Source organism: Acanthisitta chloris, unplaced genomic scaffold (genome assembly GCF_000695815.1).
Source record: "Acanthisitta chloris isolate BGI_N310 unplaced genomic scaffold, ASM69581v1 scaffold23092, whole genome shotgun sequence".
NCBI lineage: Eukaryota > Metazoa > Chordata > Aves > Passeriformes > Acanthisittidae > Acanthisitta > Acanthisitta chloris.
In genome coordinates, this window is record NW_008660179.1 from 1 (window position 1) to 18,907 (window position 18,907).

An 18,907-nucleotide genomic window follows, 5' to 3' on the forward strand; every position below is an offset into this window, starting at 1 on the left:
GCGGAGGGGTAAGGGCGGCCGGGAGGGGTCGGGGGGTGCGCGTCCCTCTCCTGTCCCTGTCCCCGCCCCATCCCTCCGGCACTATGGGCAGCGGGGCCGCCACAGCTTGGCGCCACAGCCTCTGCCGCGAACCTGCTCTCTGTACTGATGTCTCAGGACAAGAGGGATATGGAGCTCCTGGAGCGGGTCCAGTGGAGGGCAACAAAGTTGATGAAGGGGCTGGAGCATCTCTCTTACGAGGAAAGGCTGAGGGAGCTGGGGCTAGTCAGTCTTGAGAAGAGACGGCTGAGAGGGGACCTCATCGATGTCTGTCAGTATCTGAAGGCAGGGTGCCAGGAGGATGGAGCCAGGCTCCTCTCAGTGGTGCTAACAAGAAGCAACGGGCAGAAACTGATGCATAGGAAGTTCCACCTGAATAGGAGGAAGAACTTTACTGTGCGAGTGACCGTGCACTGAAACAGATTGTCCAGAGAGGTTGTGGATTTTCCCTCACTGGAGATACTCAAGAGCCATCTGGACGTGATCATGCACTATGTGCTCTAAGATGACCCATTGTGGTCCCTTCCAACCTGACCCATTCTGTGATTTCCTCAATTTATTCATGCTGGGTGCAGGCATTTCTGCACCTGTGCATGTTTTGAGTAAGGAGTATTCACCTCAGAAGTTACTGTTCATGCTTAGTTTTGTTTGGTCCTGGTTTCCACGTCTCTTAATTGTTAAGTCACAATTTAAGCGTATGTAACAAACTATGTATGCTCATGTACTCTTTTTATTGATTTTTGAATGCCATAATGTAATAAATGCTTTGCTTTAACGGTTTATATTTTGGTGTGTTTCCAGAGCCTTCCAATGGAGATAAAAGAAGTTGTCAGAAGATATGAAACAAGAAATAAGACAGCAGGAACACAACTGCCATCATCCAAATCCAAAGTCGACTGGAGACGCACTCGAAGGGAGCTCATACTACTTGATAGCAATGACGAATCCTCAGCTACTTCTGAGGAGGAAGAGCTGACCACATCAGAAGATAAAATAGATGAAAAAGATGAAGCTGTTGTGAAGAACGGTCTGTCACATCAGGAAGAGAAAAGCTGCAACGGGGAATTAACAGACGACGGTGAGGATGAGTGTATTGTGCTTCGGAAGCGTAAAAGGTTGAACACCTCTGTTTTGTATGACAGTGATGAAAGTGAGGACAGTGACATAGTTGTTAGAAAAGTTTTTGCTAAGCGCCGCTGTATAATGGATGCAGATGAGGGTTTCGAAGAACAGCAACCTGACAAAAAATGCCCTGCAGAAAATGTTTCCACTAATAGGAAACAGAAAGTGTTCTCAGAATTGAAAGAACTTGCAAGACAACGCGCAGCTCGGAGATCCTGCAGCAATGCAAACTGTGAGGTCTGTGTTTTCCCCTTGACATTTAACTGGAGAAAATATTTAATGTGAGGAAAGGCGAAGACTAAGAGATATAAATCAGTGAGATAATTTGTTTCTGAATGCATGACGAATCAATAGCTCTGTCATGTTTTAACAGTCATGTTAACTAGATAATAATATTGACTGCTGAAAATCTATCAAATAATCGGGAAGTAGAATACCTGCTGGAGGAACTGGGAGTTTCCAGCTTAATTCCTGCAAATAGACTGAGGAGAGGTGCATGGAGATGGCTGAAAGTAACTGCCCTCTAGTACAGGATGATATGTTTTTTGCAAACGTGCTTTCTTGTTAACTGAACAAATGATTCTATTAGATAGTCAAAAATCTTATCTATTGTATGTAGAATTTTGTCAGTGTAAATACTGAAAATTCTTGTTTGATGTACTTTTTAACATTTAATTAGGATTCTAATAGTGAAGCAGAAATAGAAGAGGAACCACTTTGGGACTTGCCCCTCACACCAACAGAAGGTAGTGAAACTGACAGTGACAGCATGAAAGATTTTATAGTAAAGGATGACAACGATGATGATGATGATGATGATGATGACCAGAACACAGAGCACATAAAGAGTGAAAATCAGCCACAGCGAACGCAACTAAATGCATCGAATAGTGACCTGCTGGCATACTACATTCCACAGTGTAAGATCAAAATTAGTGACAATTTATATGTGTAACTTGCTTGTAGTGCTGTAACAAAAGTTAATGGGATCAATACAAATGCTAAGCAATAGGATATGATAGCTAAAAAGCAGATTCCTAAAAGACTTCAATTTATTGTGGAAGCACTCTGATTTCCACAGTAAACTTTTACGATCTTTTGGTATCTAATTAAAGGGAGGGTATAGTTTGGGGGAATGGAAGGGAAACCTTAGTGCACAGGTTTTTTGAAAGTTGGTCTGATTTAAGATGAAATAGGCTGCCTGTGTTGCTGTTGTTCCTGTGGAGACCTGAAAGCATCTTCCATCTCATGCTAGGTGCTATTTGGACAATTAATTCTGACCAAATTCTGTTCTTGACATGGCTTGGGATCTTTTTTTTTATTCTGTGGCAGTTTTATTCTTGGGAGCAGAGTTCTAGGGGGGTTTTTGACTTCATTGGCCAGCTTCAGCCAAACTGCACAGAGCAATAAAACTTTTCAGGTTGTTCTTTTATGGAAACCAGTTTCTGGATGGAGCAGAGAGATCTGGAAATGGACCTTTATGCTAGTTATTTTCTTCTGTATTTTGGAAGCAGGTAAGTACTGGCTGGACAGTCAGTGCTAGTGCAGGTAGTCACAAGCATTTGTGGTATTTCTCTCCCAGTGAAGACCTCAGCAGAACTGTGTGTATTTGAAAGAAAGTTAGAACAAAAGAAGACAAGTGAACAAAACCCAAGCTAAAACCCAAAAATAACAGAAAAGAAAACCCCACAACCACCACATAAGCCTGACCTTCTCTGGTTTGCATTATTTCTTGCTGTTCATAGAACAAATTACTCTCCTAGTGTTTGTAGCTCTTACTGTGGGCTCTTCTTGCAGTAAGCACACGTGACTATAGGATGCTAAAATTCTGTAAGATCAGTGGGGTGAGAAGTGCTATTTAAAGGCAAGATCTTAAGGATGTTGTACACCAAAATTATTTCTAAGTCCATATTTATAATATTTAAATTTAAAATATTTAAATTTAGTATTCACATATTTAAATAACTTTAAATTCTAAATTCACAATCATAAAAAAAGAATTCTTACAGGACTTTTAATAATGCTTATGTTGTCTTTTGAGGTTTATTTTTTCCTGTTTTTTTGATAAATTTTGGTTCTATTGCTTTCTTCCCAGTGTCTCGCTGCAATCATTATGTACACTTCAAAAGAATAGTAAAGGCTTTCCTCATAAATGCAATTGATGGCACTTTTCTCAGCTCATTATATGGTAAGTAAATTGCGTTAAATAATATAATAGTGCATCTTATGTTAAACAAAGCTATTTATTCTAGGGAAAGGTGTTTCTTCTGATTAGAGATACAGAACTGAGAGTCCTGAATCTGTTTGTGGTTTTCCTGCTCTGTAAATCTGGTTGGGGGGAGGGTGGGGATCTATGTGAAAAAGATAGAGTAATCTTGGAAAAATATGTAGACGTAATTCTGTTAAGCCTAGAAGGCACTCTGAGATGTGGGGAAGTGTTTCCATGTTACTGATCAGCAGTAGCATTTTAGAGCAGGCATTTCGATGAAAACATTGCAAAGTCATCTAATTTTTCAAACTCTTGTGTACTTCATAGCTCTTTTTCTCAGGACTTTGATAGATAATAAGTAATTGGAGTTACGGAGATTGCTCCATATCTGATATTTTTTTCCTTTCCTATTTTTTAACATTTCTGCTTTCAGATAAGTAATTTTCAGCTGCAGTCAGTACTTCTTCTTGTGTTCTTGGTGAGGAGGTGCTTTTTGGCATTTGGCCTAGTGGGGCTGTATGACAAGGTCACATGTAGTTTCAGAAGCACTGTAAAAATGCGATTAAGGAAAGGACTCTTGGTGTCAGATTGTGGAAGGAGTCAGTAAAATGCCAAAGAGAGGAAGTTTTGATGTCATCAGGAACAGAGAGAGAATATGGAGAAACCGAAGTACACCACAGACCACAGAATAAAGGCTGGATATTCTTGGAGCTAAAAATGTCTTTCATCTACCACTGCTAGTACTCTCAGGTGTTTGTTTTGTTTTGTTTTACCAAGTGAAAGCAAGCTTACCAAAAGTATTAAGTAAACTTTTCCAGATAGATGTGATAGCTTCCTTCTATTTCAAATGGTACCTGCTCTACAAAATGTAGCAACTTACTGCCAAGGTGCTGCAAGTAGATCAGCCCTGTGGGTGAGCTGGAGGTTGTATATGAACATTGTGTAGTATGAACATATAGCTTAGGATTGGAAAGGTGTATTTTTACAACATAGACTGGATCTTTGTGAGTTAATGAAAGTGAATCTCTTCATTAGTTTGAATCAAGAGCAGGTACTATAGTATAGAGTTCAAACTACTTCTTATTGTGAGGGATTTTTTTGTGGTCTAGCACAGCCTCTTCAAGCTTATACTGAAAATGTGTCTGAGTAAAGTGAGTATGGAAAAACAGGTAATTGTAAGTGTGGTGGCTGTAATGACAATTAACTGGTTTTATATAAAAAGCTAGGTAACCAGTGGTCCTTCTCAGTTCTGGTTTTGTGAGAACAGCATTGCTAGAAGACATGGGAAGGTAGCTGCATTAATTTGTGTCTGTACACACTGAAGTTCAAGACAGAATGCACTGGCCTGCACCTATGAAAATCCTGGTTTATTCCTCAAGTCCGGCGTGTATTTGGGAAACAGTAATGGAATAGTGGTTGTTTTACTCATCGTCATGCTTGTTTATTTATTTTGCTTGAGTAAGTATTTGGAGGTACTTATGCTGCCTAACTCAAGGCATCTGACTGTGCTGCCAAAGTGTAAAGGTCAGTTTGTGTGTGCTCTTTTTAAGTGACAAAAAGAGTTGTCAAAATTCCCACTGTGACGTAGCTCAGAGCAGTTTGTTTTCATAGATTGCAGCCACCCCCCTTACACATTATGAACAACATAGATTGGACAAAATGTAAGATATTTTCTCCCCTTCCTTCTTTTTCATTCTTTTAAATGAGATTGAGTGAATGGATCTCCGTTTGGGATGACAGCTTTTCACTTTAACCTTGATGGTAGAGCTTATTCATGTACCCCTTGTAAAATAATTAAATATATCCCTTTATCAAAGATGCATGATCACTTCTATGGATAACAGCAGCAAATGTATTCAGTAATAATTTATTAAAATCATTCATAGTCCTTAGTATGCAGAAGCATAACGTCCTTGAAAATTTTAAAGAAACTTGTGCAACATAGGGTGGTCAGCAAATTACTAATGATTCTCACTGAACAGATGGAACAAGACAAAAGAGGTATGCACGAGATATGTTGCTGTCACTCCGTTATTTGGATGATCGCTTCATTCAGCCTCGTCTGGAGAACTTGATCGCTAGAAGTCGCTGGAAGGATCGATACAAGGTGTGTAGATTCTACTTTAAACAACAAAGTGGCCCCAGTATTGTTACTGACTTTGGTTTTTAATACTATAGTTCTCTGTAAAGGTACAATGATCACTATAATTATATATACTTTTTAATAGAAATTCATTGTTCTTTAACTCACATAATTTTTTTTGATGCATATAAGTATCAGAAATATTTTATATGATTGTAACCAGATAAACATTCAGGCAGCAGAACAGGATCTATTCTCAGTTACCTGAGTGCTTCTCCTGCTAACTTCAGCAGATAACTTTTGGAGAATGCTTTTTTGTGACTTGCTAAATGTTATAACAAAATTTCTTCATCCTCCCATAGAAAGATAAACTAGTATGTTCATCATGAGACTACTACTACTACTACAGTAACCTTGTCATTGTATGAGTATTACTAGAACAGTATTAGTGTGATAGGTGTGGTGATCTAATAATCACTGTAATAATGGAGTATGGCCAGTGAAGAGAGACAGAGTATTTATTTGAAGCAGAACAACTGATGTAGTTGCACCCCTAACCCCACAAAAAAAGAGATGTGAGAAAAATAAGTGTCAAGATGCAGGAGCCACTCTCTAGGTCAGAGATATGAGAAAAATAAGTTTCAAGATGCAGGAGCCACTCTCTAGGTCTGAAGCCAAAAGAAAGAATTAATGAACTAGAGTGAACTGCATGAAGTGTTGGAAAATGATTGAGAGGGTCTATGTTCACAGCTAAATGATGAAAGACTTCAGATTTGAATCACTTTCATTTCTCTTAGACTAATTTTGTGTGAGTACAGATGTAGTCAGCAGCCTATTTGAGGCATCATTCAGTTTACAGAGATTCTTTAATGTGACTTTGTTTTTCAGGAGCGTGTGGATTGTTACCCAGATGTTCGCATACTCTTGAAAAAGTCAAAACATATACCTTGCCAGGCCTGTGAATTGAAGCGATATTGCACGTTTAATGTGCAGCTCTCTGGAAAGCTTTATAATAGCACAACTATGGAAGTGGATGACTTCATGTCAGATGACAAGCAGGTAACTTCAAACAAGCACTCTGCTTAATCAACACATCTAATGTCTGTAATGATAGAGGCAACTGATAAGCTATTGTATTTCCTTGTCTAAACTCTAATAATTTTTAAATATGACGACCATTTTGCAGTTTGGTGTATAGTCTTGGATTTGGCTGGGAATTATGAGGGAAGTTCCTATGAAACTTGAAAAGATGAATGAAGGCATTCCCCTCTGCCTGCACCTCCCTCCCCCCTTTCTTATATGTTGGAGAAGAGGTAATGAAAAGTATGCCCAAATAAATCTAACTTTTGTCAAGAAAATAAATGTTTTTCGATGACCTTTCTTTTTGCCTGCATCACAATGATCTGTGTGCTGTTTCCTCCCCAGTTTTACCACTTAATATTAGTACTGGATGCAACAGATATAAAAGTGTCAGTAAGTATATTCAGGCATGAGCTGGATTTCATGATAAAAAACCTCCAGAGCTCTAAGAAATATTATAGGGTTTGTTGGTAATTCTTATCCTTAAGTCAAAATTGACATTGCCCTTGATATTTTTTTTCTCTGCTTCAAATCTTTACAGTCTGAGTCTCATCCAGGGCAAGAAGGAAACTTTGGGTACATGGCATCCTACTCAGCATGCTTATCTCTTGTGGTGCATGGGGAAGCAGTCTGAAGCTTTGTGTCGAGGAGGCTGACAGCACACATGAAGATTCACATACTAACCAAGTTACTAATAGGAGTACTCAGTTATTTCTAAAGTAGCCTTTTGTTTTGTCAGATAATATTTAATATATGATAATTCATTGTCATGATTAGGTATGCATATGACCTTCTTAAGTAATGTAATTCATGACCTCTTATGATAAACTCAAAGCACACGATTATTCAAGAATAAAATATTGCTACAGTTGTGCACCAAGCTGATATCCAAGTTCTGCCTTTCTCCCCTTTCAGGAGGTGCAGATGGTATATTCCTTTGTGATTGTAAAAGAAGTTTTGAGTACAGCTGAAGTTCCCCACAGTATTTGCTGAATAGAAAAAAAATTCAGAACAAGTTGTTTTTTTCAGTACATTTGGTAATGAGGCGTAATAGTATTTCACAAAATCCTATTATTTTTACATTTTTATTATGTAAAAATAAAATTAAGCCCTTATCAATCTGGCAAAACACCTCACTGAAGCTCAGGCTTATATTGTTTGGATCTTAGTCAATTTTTTTAGAGACTTGAGGGGTGTCAGTGTGATTATCACTAATCATCATATTGGGCTCTGTGTGTAATGCAGGAGCTAGGAAAATCTATACCACAGTTTTTCTTGAATAGATTACAGACCTTGCTGATACTGTGTTTTGGTAAGTCTTTATGTGCATGACAGTCAAGAGAACTAGGCTTTGCCAGCAATGCTTTGCCCCATGTTTATTTCAGGAAAACAGTAAGTCCTTGGCAATCATACTAGCACTGATACTGCAGTCCGTCATACAGTCATTATTCTTCCTTACTTACAGGTCTCTGAGTGTACATCACAGATTTAAAATTGTTCCCTTCCTTACTTACAGGTATCTAAGTGTACATCACAGATTTAAAATTGTTCAGTTTTTCATGGGAAGTGTGTGCCTTTCCTAACCATTCTGTTGAAGAATGTAGTCTTTACTCAGCTTCCAACTTAACTGTGGAAACAACAGTAGCAGTCCCTTCATGCTGACCAAATGATGTCGTACCTAAAATATTGGCTATTTTCACTTTGGTGAAAACTTGAAATATCCTACTGAATACTGAACTGACTTGCTAGCTAATTGTTGTCCTCCTCAGCTTAACAGTAGAAAAGAGGAGCTTTCTTTTATCCTGTGTACACCAGCATCTGGAGACATGTCTGCTATGTGCATGCTCAGTATAGCTCAGGGGCTGTAGAACAGACTCAGGAGAGAGTGTAATTCAGCACTTTTCAGTAATTTTTGATAGTGCCTTTGTAATGCAACATTTGTGTTCTTATGGTGACCTGTAATTTAGACTGCTAAAAGTCCTGTTCTCAAGTTGTGTTTAAAGTTCTGCTGGCAATGCATTGCACAACTTCTCCTGCCAAATGAGAAAGAGAAAGGAGGAAAAAAAATAAAAGAGAAAAAAAAGGCACACTGAGCTACATAAAACTGGCATTTCACAAGCTTAATTGACTGATAGAGAAGGCAGTTCAGCACTGGCAGATCAGATTGAATGGAAACACATAGTTGGACTGTTTTCTAAAGATTTGTTTGAAAATACCCGAGAAAAGTGGATGTAGAGAGAACAAAAACAGACCTCCAACCCCCTTCTTCTGCATAAAACTTTCCTTTTCTCTCATCTCTGAAGTATTCTGCTTTGCCAGTAGAAAGAGAAGAGAAACAGCTGTTCCAGTTTTGCTTAGGCTTGCAGTGATTGTTCACTGTGTATGTGCCAATTCTCATTCCTCCACAGTCAGGGAGAATTGAATGGTTTAGTTGTATAGGTGTCCCCCACACTTCCTTGCTCCCATGTCACCTGGATTGTAAACTGTTTTCTACTTTCAGTCTCAGTGTTCTGCTTCTGTTTAGAATCATGCTCAGAGGACATGAATTTAGTCACTACATGTTGTGCTATTGTCAGGCCATGCTCCTGCATTCCATGCAAAGTGATTTAACACAACTTTGGCTGATATGGCCAGCTTGAGTAGATAAGTTAAGCATTGGGACAGAGGCACTGAGAACTGTGAGAGGAAAAAATTAGAATGCATACAGTACTGAGATTCTTTCCAAAGTTGCATTCTGAAATAGCATTGTATTTTTAGACTATCTTTCTTGCTTCAAAAACACAATACATAGTTACATTATGTGATATTTAGCTATTTGCCTTTGGCATTTCTCTGATGGGAAATACTTTACACCTCACACATAAACTAGCTATAGAACACATTGCCACAAATTACTTTGGAAGGGGAGAATTTAGTGAGTACCAAAAGGGATTAGACAGGTTCTTGGGGAAGGTTCTTCCACATTATGGAACATGGTATTTTGGATGACATAGACTGTCTTAACTCTTGACTGCCAGAAACTGTGTGGTAATCTTATGATCACTCTGGTGTTCATCCTGCATCTTGCACAAACTTCCTGAATATCTCCTGCTAGCTGTTGTCGCAAGGGAAAGAACTGGGCCATCAGTTTGATGCAAGATGGTATCTCCTATTTTACATCACATAATGTTCTGGGTGCCACACCTCGTTGCTTCGCATACTTGAAAAGTTATTAAATACTCTGCGAAATGCCACAGCTCAGTTCTTGCTTGTTTCAGTATTTGAAATAGTACTTCTGGAAATTTGAATGAATCAAGGTTCAGCATTGGTTGGTAGGTCTTGCACTTCAGAAGCACCTGTAGCACCAAACATAAGCCTTACTTTTTCAGGTAACCTTACCTTTGGGGAGAGGAGAAAATGGAGCTGCATATAGGTACAACATGTACACGATCAGTGTAGAATTACAATATAGCAATAGGCATTTTTTTATCTCATGGTTAAAATTTCAGTTAATAACCATCTACTGTAGGTCAGAGCAAAAGTTGTTTTGAGTGTGTCTCTTCTTGACTTCAGTGATATTATGCTTGCTTCTATCAGCTGAGCTGCTGGTTAATACATTAAGAAATCAAGTATATTAATATATTTAAGAAAATATAATATGCATAAATTTCATTTATATAATCTTTATAAATACACTTTTCTGTTACTGTCATTGTCATAGGGTGAGTGCTAGGTTGTACTAGTAGGTCAGGTGTTTTGGGGAACTGCTCACAGATGCAAATATTTGGTCATGCATTTGGAAAAGCTCCCTGAAAATGCAGGTTGTAAGCATCAATTAAAACTTAACCTTCTTGTCATTTGAGAGTATTCAGATTGTTAGCAACAGCAGCAATAAAAGGTATCACAGTTGTGGCTCAGAAGAGATCATTTTGCAACATATAACGTGGTTGGTTCTTTTATATATGTGTGTGTAATCTGAAATAGCAATATAATTGCCACTTGCACTATTGATGCAAAGAACTTCAACCTTTATCCATGTACCTGCTTGTTACTTGCAAAGGTGTGACAAGACATCAGTCCAAAGCAATGCTGCCCTAGAAAGGGTAAGTCGATGGCAGGGTTTTTTTCAGTAAAACTAAATCAATTTCTCCCATATATATCCGGAGCTGAATTTCTTCACACATGTATTAATTACATTTCTTTTGAGTGTAGAAAACCCAACCTCTGAAAACCAGCCAGATGTATATTTCTTGCCTGATGGTCTTTGTCTCCTTGGGCTGGAAAAGTAATTGGTGCACCTGTGGGTTATTTACAGGGGATAGAATCTTCTTCTGACTTGCCATTGTATCCACTGGCACTACTATTCTTGTTAAAGTGCAACAAAACTTACTCTTGTGAAATGCAGGATGTCTTAAGTGCAGGTGAAAATTAGCTCTTTCTCCCTCTCCACACCTCCAGTTTCACATATTCCCAGCGAAGATTTAAGATAGCCAAAGATTCCTGTAACCAATATATTACTCATTATTTTCCTGTTAGTGCTGATAGATTATAATAAATCTACTCTAATCCATCCTCTGATTATGTAGTAAAAAAGCATATTTACCATTTGTTTATCTATAAACACTGCTGTAAAGAAAACTGTGAGATAAGAATAGCTGTGAAATACCTGCCTTTTCTGTATGGAAATCATAGAAATAAGACTGGTAATAACTGGGAGATGCAGAAGATTTGATTTCTACAGCATTATGGCCTAGCTATACCTCCAAGACAGCTGCAGATTAACATTTGCATTGTGTAAAACCTTGGTTTTCAGATTTTATTTTTATGAAATTCAACCTCTCTATATACTTATTAAATATGTGTTTTGAGTTATATGTCTGTTCTTATGTATTTCTTGAAGAAATATTGAATATTACAAAATGCTAGAAGTGGTATTTCATGTCCTTAGGAAGGACTTATATATTATGATAAAGTAAACAAGTGATTTCTCTTTCTCAGCTTTCACAATATGATGGTTGTCTAAAGTGTTAGTGATTTTGTAACAAAGTTCCGCCAGGAGATAGGAAAGATACCACCAATTAGAAACATGGTTGTGTTGACAGGAAGACCATACTGATAAGCTGCCATTGCATAGACTTGCTGGCTGCCTGCTTGCTCAGAAACTGCTGTGCTGTGGCTGTGAAAACTACATGGGTTTGTGCTGATTTTATGCATGTAGTGTCGTTCTGTTGATTTCATTATTTACCAAAAATTCCTAGACTGACTGATAAAAGTCTCACTCAACTAACTTACCAATTCTGCATATTGTCAAGATACTCACAGTTCTGTCAGAGAGAATGGTTTGTTTGCTTTGATCTAGATTTTGAAGGTCGGTGTGGTGTGCGCAAATCGTACAGGAGTTTATCACAATTTGAAGCATTTCAAGTACAAGTTGTATGTGGATTGCTGCTCCATTGCCAAATTGGATGATGTTGAGGATGAACCAGTCAAAGACGCTGTAGAGCGGCAATTCAGCCACTTGGAAGAGAGTGGGTGGATTCAGAAGGTATGGCTGAGTTATTTCCTGTGTCCTTTTCCAAGCAGAAAAATGTAAGTTGAGATAAAATGTCTGATTTAATTGATCAGTTCTGTATTACCAGGCTGCAATAATACAACTCAGCTTAACCATTCATCCATTTCTGCTGACCCAGTCTTTCAAACAGTGCTATGCTGCTGCACTCACATAGGGTTTGTATCAGCTTGTGACATGAAGCTTTTTGACAGCTGCATGATCTCTGGGCTGTGGTGGGCAGGCTCCTGTTTCATTTGAAAGCAGCAACACAACAAACTTGGGTTGTAACTTAGGTTGGAAACATGTACATGAGGCACAACAAGAATATTTTAGAATTCTGTTTACACTGAAGTACTTTGAATTACTCAGAAACACTTTATGAACTATTTTAAGATGACTTGTAGTACAATTGCACTTAGCAAATTTTCAGATATCATTGCTTCCAAATTGTTATTGACATGCTTGTTAATGTGTTGAACAGGAAAAAGCAATCTTTGTGTAATGCAGTTATTAAGCATTGAAAAAAATAATACAGGTTTTATTTCATTTGCAGAGATACAATGATCTTGAAGACTACATGGATGATGCAGACAATTTCCAAGAAGAGAAAATTGATTAAGTGGCCATATAGCTCCTTGAAAGGCATCTTATAAAAATTTGAGTGGCCTGCCTTATCTGCATGCATTTTATCTCTGCTTGGACTTCAAGATTTAATTTTCTATTTAGGCTGTGTTACACCTTAATCCATATGCCTTTACTGTTTGAGAATGTGCTGTATGTTCTTTTTTCATCTGTGTCAATAATAACCCAAAGTTTAACAAAATCAGTTGTTCCAGTCTTAGTGCATAAATCACTTTGTTTCCTTCTGTTCTTAGAAATAACAGATCAATATCTATTTACTTGTGAAATAAAACTTCCACCTATTTAGCTTGAGCTGCATTGCAGGGAAGGTAAGAGATGCTGAGACCTTATGGAGTGGGTATATTTGGAAAGGTAAGGTTATGTTATACAAGAGCTTATGACTTCGACCTTACCTTACTTATTGCTCATTATATGCAAGTAAGTGCAGCCAGTTAGAATGATAGTTACAATAAACAGGACCCAAATGCAAAGATCTATTTCCCCTCTGAGGAATCAGTATAGACAGTTGCAAGGCAACAGAGGAAATATTCTGCAGTCCTGACTACGTTTGCAGCACAATAGTCGTTCCTATCTTGAGAGAGTAGATGATGAGTCACATTATCATCGTCATGCAGACCAAGTCTGGCTTAGCCATCTAAATGAACATGTGGGCCCACACTGCTGTCTCTGATAAGCAGCTGGGGCAATTTACTGAGATTTTAAACATCAAATTACATGGTGCAAACATAATGGCAGCAACTTGTGGTAACTACAAAACTGAGAGAATGGATTAATGTGTCCATGCCAGATAAGCAAGAATTCTTCCAGCGTAACCTAACAGAAAGGAGTTACTCAGAAACAGGATGCGTGGCGTAGCAGACCTGAGTGAAACCCAAATCAGAGTAGATTCTGAAAAACTGGACATGAGCTAGCAATGTGTGCTCACAGCCCAGAACGCTGACTGTGTCCTGGGCTGTATGAAAAGGATTGTGCCCAGCAGGTCAAGGGAGGTGATTCTGCCCCTCTGCTCTGCTCTTGTGTGACCCCACCTGGAGTACTGCATTGAGGTCTGGCATGCTTAGCACAGAAAGGACATGAACCAGCTGGAGTGAGCCCAGAGGAGAGCCACTCACTTGATCAGAGGGCTGGAGCACCTCTCCTATGAAGACAGATTGAGAGTGCTGGGGCTCTTCAGCCTAGAGAAGAGAAGGCTCCGGTGAGACCTTACTGCAGCTTTTCAGTACTTAAAGGGGGCTTACAAGAAAGATGGAGAGTCTTTTTACTAAGGCCTGTAGTGATGGGACAAGGAGCAACAGTTTTAAATTCAAAGAGTGTAGGTATACATGAACATGAGGAAGAAATTCTTTACTTGGTGTAAGGATGCAGAGGCACTGCTGGCACAGGTTGCTCAGAGAAGCTGTGGACCATCCCTAGAAGTGTTTAAGGTCAGGTCAGGATGGGCCTTTGAGCACCCTGGACTAATGGAAGATGTCCCTGGTCATTACTATCTTTAAAGGTCCCTCCAAGCCAAATCATTCTGCGATTCTGTTCCTGTATTTTGTGCTGTATATAAAATTAATCAGATATAGCCTAAGATAAGATTCAGGGCACAAGGTTCTGAATACAATTCACAATGGTTCCTACATCTTGCTGTATGCACGTGCTCTTTTAGTATATTGTGGCTGAACAACTTGGTAAAAGGAAAGATATTGTTAACACTATAGATTCTTTTAACCAGTTAGTCCCTCAGAAGCAAAACTAATGAAACCTGATTTCTCATGGATTTGTCCATATGAAATCCTGACATTCATTTTGCCACTCTGGTGGAAACAGATATAGATATTGAGTAGGCAACTGCTGCTAGGTGTAATGCTTGATGGTGAAAGTCTGCTGGGTTTTTTCCAGAGAGACTGTATCTTAGATTTCTCATTCAGTACCATTTTTCCAGCGTTCATTGTAAGAAATGAACTGCTTTTACTTTTTTAAGGAGTTGAAATTCAGCAATGGTTTATATGTCATTAGTCGGAGCTGATAGCATCATTTCTTCTTTGTACCACATACAGATACAAGATTTATAAAACCAATATGAAAATTCCCAGTAAACAGATGGAGACTTGCTCTCAAGTAAACTTAGGTTGAAGGTATTCTTTCCATACCTTAACTGTGAGTTAGATATGTAAAGTTCTGAGATTTGGTATGGCTTATATCTATCGCCCTGATTACCAAAGCTGAAGAAATTATTTTCTATTCTTTTTCCTTCTTCATCCCTGTTCTTTGGGGAATATTCGTGGGAACACACCCATCAAGTTAAAAGCACTCAGGACTCCAGTTCAGACATAGTCCTTTTAGACAAAGTAATGCCCCACTTCTTTCTGTTAACAAAATCTCTGTACACTTCGGTTGGCTTCTCTAGAACATAACATACATTTTGTGTAACTTTATTTTTAGAAAGAAAAACTATTCTGAAATAAATGAATTCTGCACCACATAATGGGGTATGCCCTCTTAGAGCCTTCTTGACTGGTCTGCATTTCTGCCACCATCTGAATTTTCCGAAAACTCTCAGGACTGTATAATATGTTAATTAAAAATTTTGCTATCAAAATGAATGGGAAATTTCTCTTTCACCTACATTTAAACTGTTTGCTACCAAATTAAGTTTGGGAAATTCTGGCTTGCTGATTACAGGTCATATCTCAAGAACACATACATTTGATTGAAATGTATTCATTCAGGTTCAAATTGAAGGAAGGGAAGTTTAAGTTGGATATTAGAAAAACGTTTTTTACTCTGAGGGTGGTGAGACACTGGTATAGGTTGCTCAGGCACATGGTGGCTGCCCCAACCCTGGCAGTGTTCAAAGCCAGGCTGGATGAAGCCTTGAGCATCCTGGTCTAGTGGGGAGGTGTCCCTGCCCATGGCAGGGGGGTTGGGACTAGATTATCTGTAAGGTCCATTCCAACCCCTAAAATTCTATGACTCTATGGTGAAATTGTTCAGTGATTAGTTTTACTCATTTTTTGAGATCTACCACATCCCGGGCCTTGTTTCTCACCTCCGCTTCATTCACCTAAAAAGCGTGAGCTATCTACCTCTTGTTCCTGCAGGCATTGTTTTCCAGATCAATGTTTTTCTGTTGCCAACAGGGATACAAAAGCATCCTGCTGGAGTTTCTCGGTAGAAGGTGCTTTTGTAGGTTTACTAATCTTGTCTATAGTATCACCATCAGGACTAAGAAAATTCCTCAAATCAACATTACTGATTTCTGTTTCAGTAAGAAACAGATACTCGATTTGGTTTGGCAGGGGCTAACATGTTATAGTGTATAGTCTCTCCCTTAAACTCTGCCATTGCCCTCACTGAGATTGGAGGAAGTGATATTTTTGTGGCTGCTGTTTTACCTGAATAGTTTCCACAAGACAGTGAATGTGAAGTATCATTACATCATATTTACATTTGTCTTCACCACAGGTAATTAAAATATTGTTTAGAAGAGTAAATGTGTAAAAATTCAGATCAAATTTTCCAGAACAGGCTGTAAATGCTAGTGCTTGTACAGCATGAAGCACAAAGAGGGCTCTTACCCCCTGAGACTTTCTATATATAGAAATAGTAAGAATATTTCTAGCAGAAAAAAAAAAAATTGTGCAAATATCTAATGATGGGAGAAGTCAGAAATCTGACCAAACTTTCATGCTTTCCTTTCCACATCAGAGATGTTGAATCGAGTTAGGAGGTGAGAGAATAAAATGTTTGTTCTGATAGGACATTTTAAATTGTCTTTAGTGTTAATTTTTGAAGCAATAGCTCTAATTAAGATAAAGTACCTGTCTTAATAGAACAATGAAGAGAGCTCAGTATGTGATTAGACTTGGTGCAGGTGATTAATGATCATACTTGGAAATTACTTTAGTTCCTGTAATGTTTCGATAATCTGCTCTAGTTTAAGTTCTGTAACTGGAGACGGTGATAATGATGAAGTTCACGCAAGGTATTTATGCACAGGATCAAGCTTACTAAGACAGTGTACTTCAGGGACAGAAGGCCCTTTTCAGATTATGCTCTGTCCAGTTTTTGCTGTGAAGTATGAAAAGAAGTGATTTTTCTCCCCGTGCCCTTCAGTTTTGGGAAGAAAGTAATTTGCTAACAGTAGATAGTTGTTGCTGTCACTTTTGACAGAGAAGGCTTCGCTTCTCCCGTTTCCAAAAAGCAGCTTTTTCTAGCAGTTCTGCAGACAATTACAGGCAATTCCCATGCTTAACTCCTGTAGTTTACTTTTATTTGCATAAATAAATACTTTCAGTTTTATCCTTTAAGTCTGTCTGGATAAACAGAGTGGGTGTGCTAGCATACATGTGTGCTACGCAAACACATGTAAATACAATACCACTCCAAGAGTATTGAATATCCAGCACACACAAAAGATAATTTAAAAAGCTGACTTTCTGATTTGGCTTTGAGAAGAAATACCAATTTCTAATCTGAATTTAGAGATTAGACAAAAGAATGTAAGAAAGTATGGTCTACCAGCCAAGGAATAAGTATGAGAAATATGTGAAATGATATTGAAAGAACCTGATAATAACTCCCTCAGTGGCTCTGCTTCCCTGAATAGTTTATGTGAATTTTGGTATTTATCTAGGTAATAAGTGGTGGCATGGGGTTGTTTTGGATTTTTCCCCGTTTTTTAGTAAATAAGAAGGAAACACAGTTTCTTTAAATTGCTTTGGGGAGTATGTTCTTAAGTTTTAAAAAATAACCCAGTGTTCAACATAGCTTATTTTACAGTTTAAACAGAATAGCAATTGCATGCACTTTGTGCCCAGAATTTAAGGACAAGAAAACTGACTCGGGTGCAGTCAGACTCTGCTCCAAAGTTAAACGGTTGGCCAGGTGAGCACTGTGACGCATGAGCCTGTGTAGCTGGGAATATCCCCGGAAATAACTGTAGCCCTTCAAAATGGCCAAGAGCCCTCTCTAAAAAGTAAATAATTGAAATGGATACAAATTTAAAGCTCCAAGTTTGCAAAATCCTCTGGGTTTGATATATGCCGTTCTGGAGGAGTTAGAAAAGTAAATAATTGAAATGGATAAAAATCAAAACTCCAAGTTTGCAAAATCCTCTGGCTTTGATATATGCCGTTCTGGAGGAGTTAATATAACTTTGAAGCAATTTGGTACGTGATTTCAAAACACGGATGAATGAGGTATGTGCTGAGATTGAAGCGTGCACTCAATATTTTAGGTGACATAGGTTCCGCACAGTCTTTTTGTTCCGTTTTTGGAAAGTTATTAGCACAATGGGACATCCATGGTGAGAATTCCTGGCGGTGAACCCAGCACAAATAAGTGCTTTGTTGATCTGGGAGGGGCTGCCAGCTTAGGAAACTCGGAGCTTCGACAGCAGTGTCGAATTCACAGTGGAAAAAATGCTCAAGCATGACAGTTCATGTGAGATTACAGTATCACATAAAAAGTTCACAAATTAGCATCAACAGAAGGAAAAAAGTGATTGACCTGTTACATTAAATATTTTATCCCGTGTGTGTTTATTAGAATGCCTGTGACACGAATCACAAGGGATCTTATGATCATGTTAAGAACCATCTGCTGATAGCAGTATCTAAGGGTGGTGACATTCGCCAGGGTCTTCTGGACAGAGCTTGGAAAGCCGAGGGATGGCTTTGGGGTGTTTCCTGCTTAGAAACACCAGGGGCAGCATTTGCTGCGGAATGAGCGAGCGGGACTTGCAGCGCAGCCCCGCAGCCAGCTGCTTCTCGGCCTGAAAGGGAGAGATCAAACCACAAACCAAACGAGATGCTGCTTGGCAAAAAGTGAATCTTAAATGTCTCAAGTTCAAATGAAAAAAAAATTGTTTTGAAAGCTCATTCTCTGAGTTCTACAAAATCTTGTAAGAAACAGAGAAGTCCTCCAGCTGCCTTGGTAGCTTCTGGAGCAGCACCATGGATTTCATATTCCCACAGCCACTTTGAAAACCCCTGCCAAGCCGTCACTTAAAACACCCTTGCTTATTCTCCATGAGATTCATGTGCTACTGTTGCACGTGTGTTCTGTGGCCACCCCCCTTAAACACAGCAATGACATCTGAGCAGTAAAGAACAAATAAAAGCCCAAGTGAGGCCTGAAGCAAAGGTAACATTGCCTATTATTTTACAAACATGATAATTTCATTTTATTTTCCAGCTGTGCCAACCCATTGTTC

General features: G+C 38.7%; 1 protein-coding gene across 1 annotated transcript; it reads left to right on the forward strand.

Moving 5' to 3' along the window:
* Positions 1-840: 840 nt before the first annotated feature.
* CCDC82 (coiled-coil domain containing 82) lies at positions 841-12,682 on the forward strand (the record flags this gene model as incomplete). The annotated part of the gene is made up of 7 exons (XM_009069732.1): positions 841-1,398; positions 1,841-2,081; positions 3,257-3,349; positions 5,353-5,477; positions 6,342-6,512; positions 11,872-12,057; positions 12,617-12,682. Coding segments are annotated over 7 exons (1,440 nt in total), but the record flags the coding sequence as incomplete, so codon positions are not given.
* Between the last annotated feature and the right edge of the window lie 6,225 nt (positions 12,683-18,907).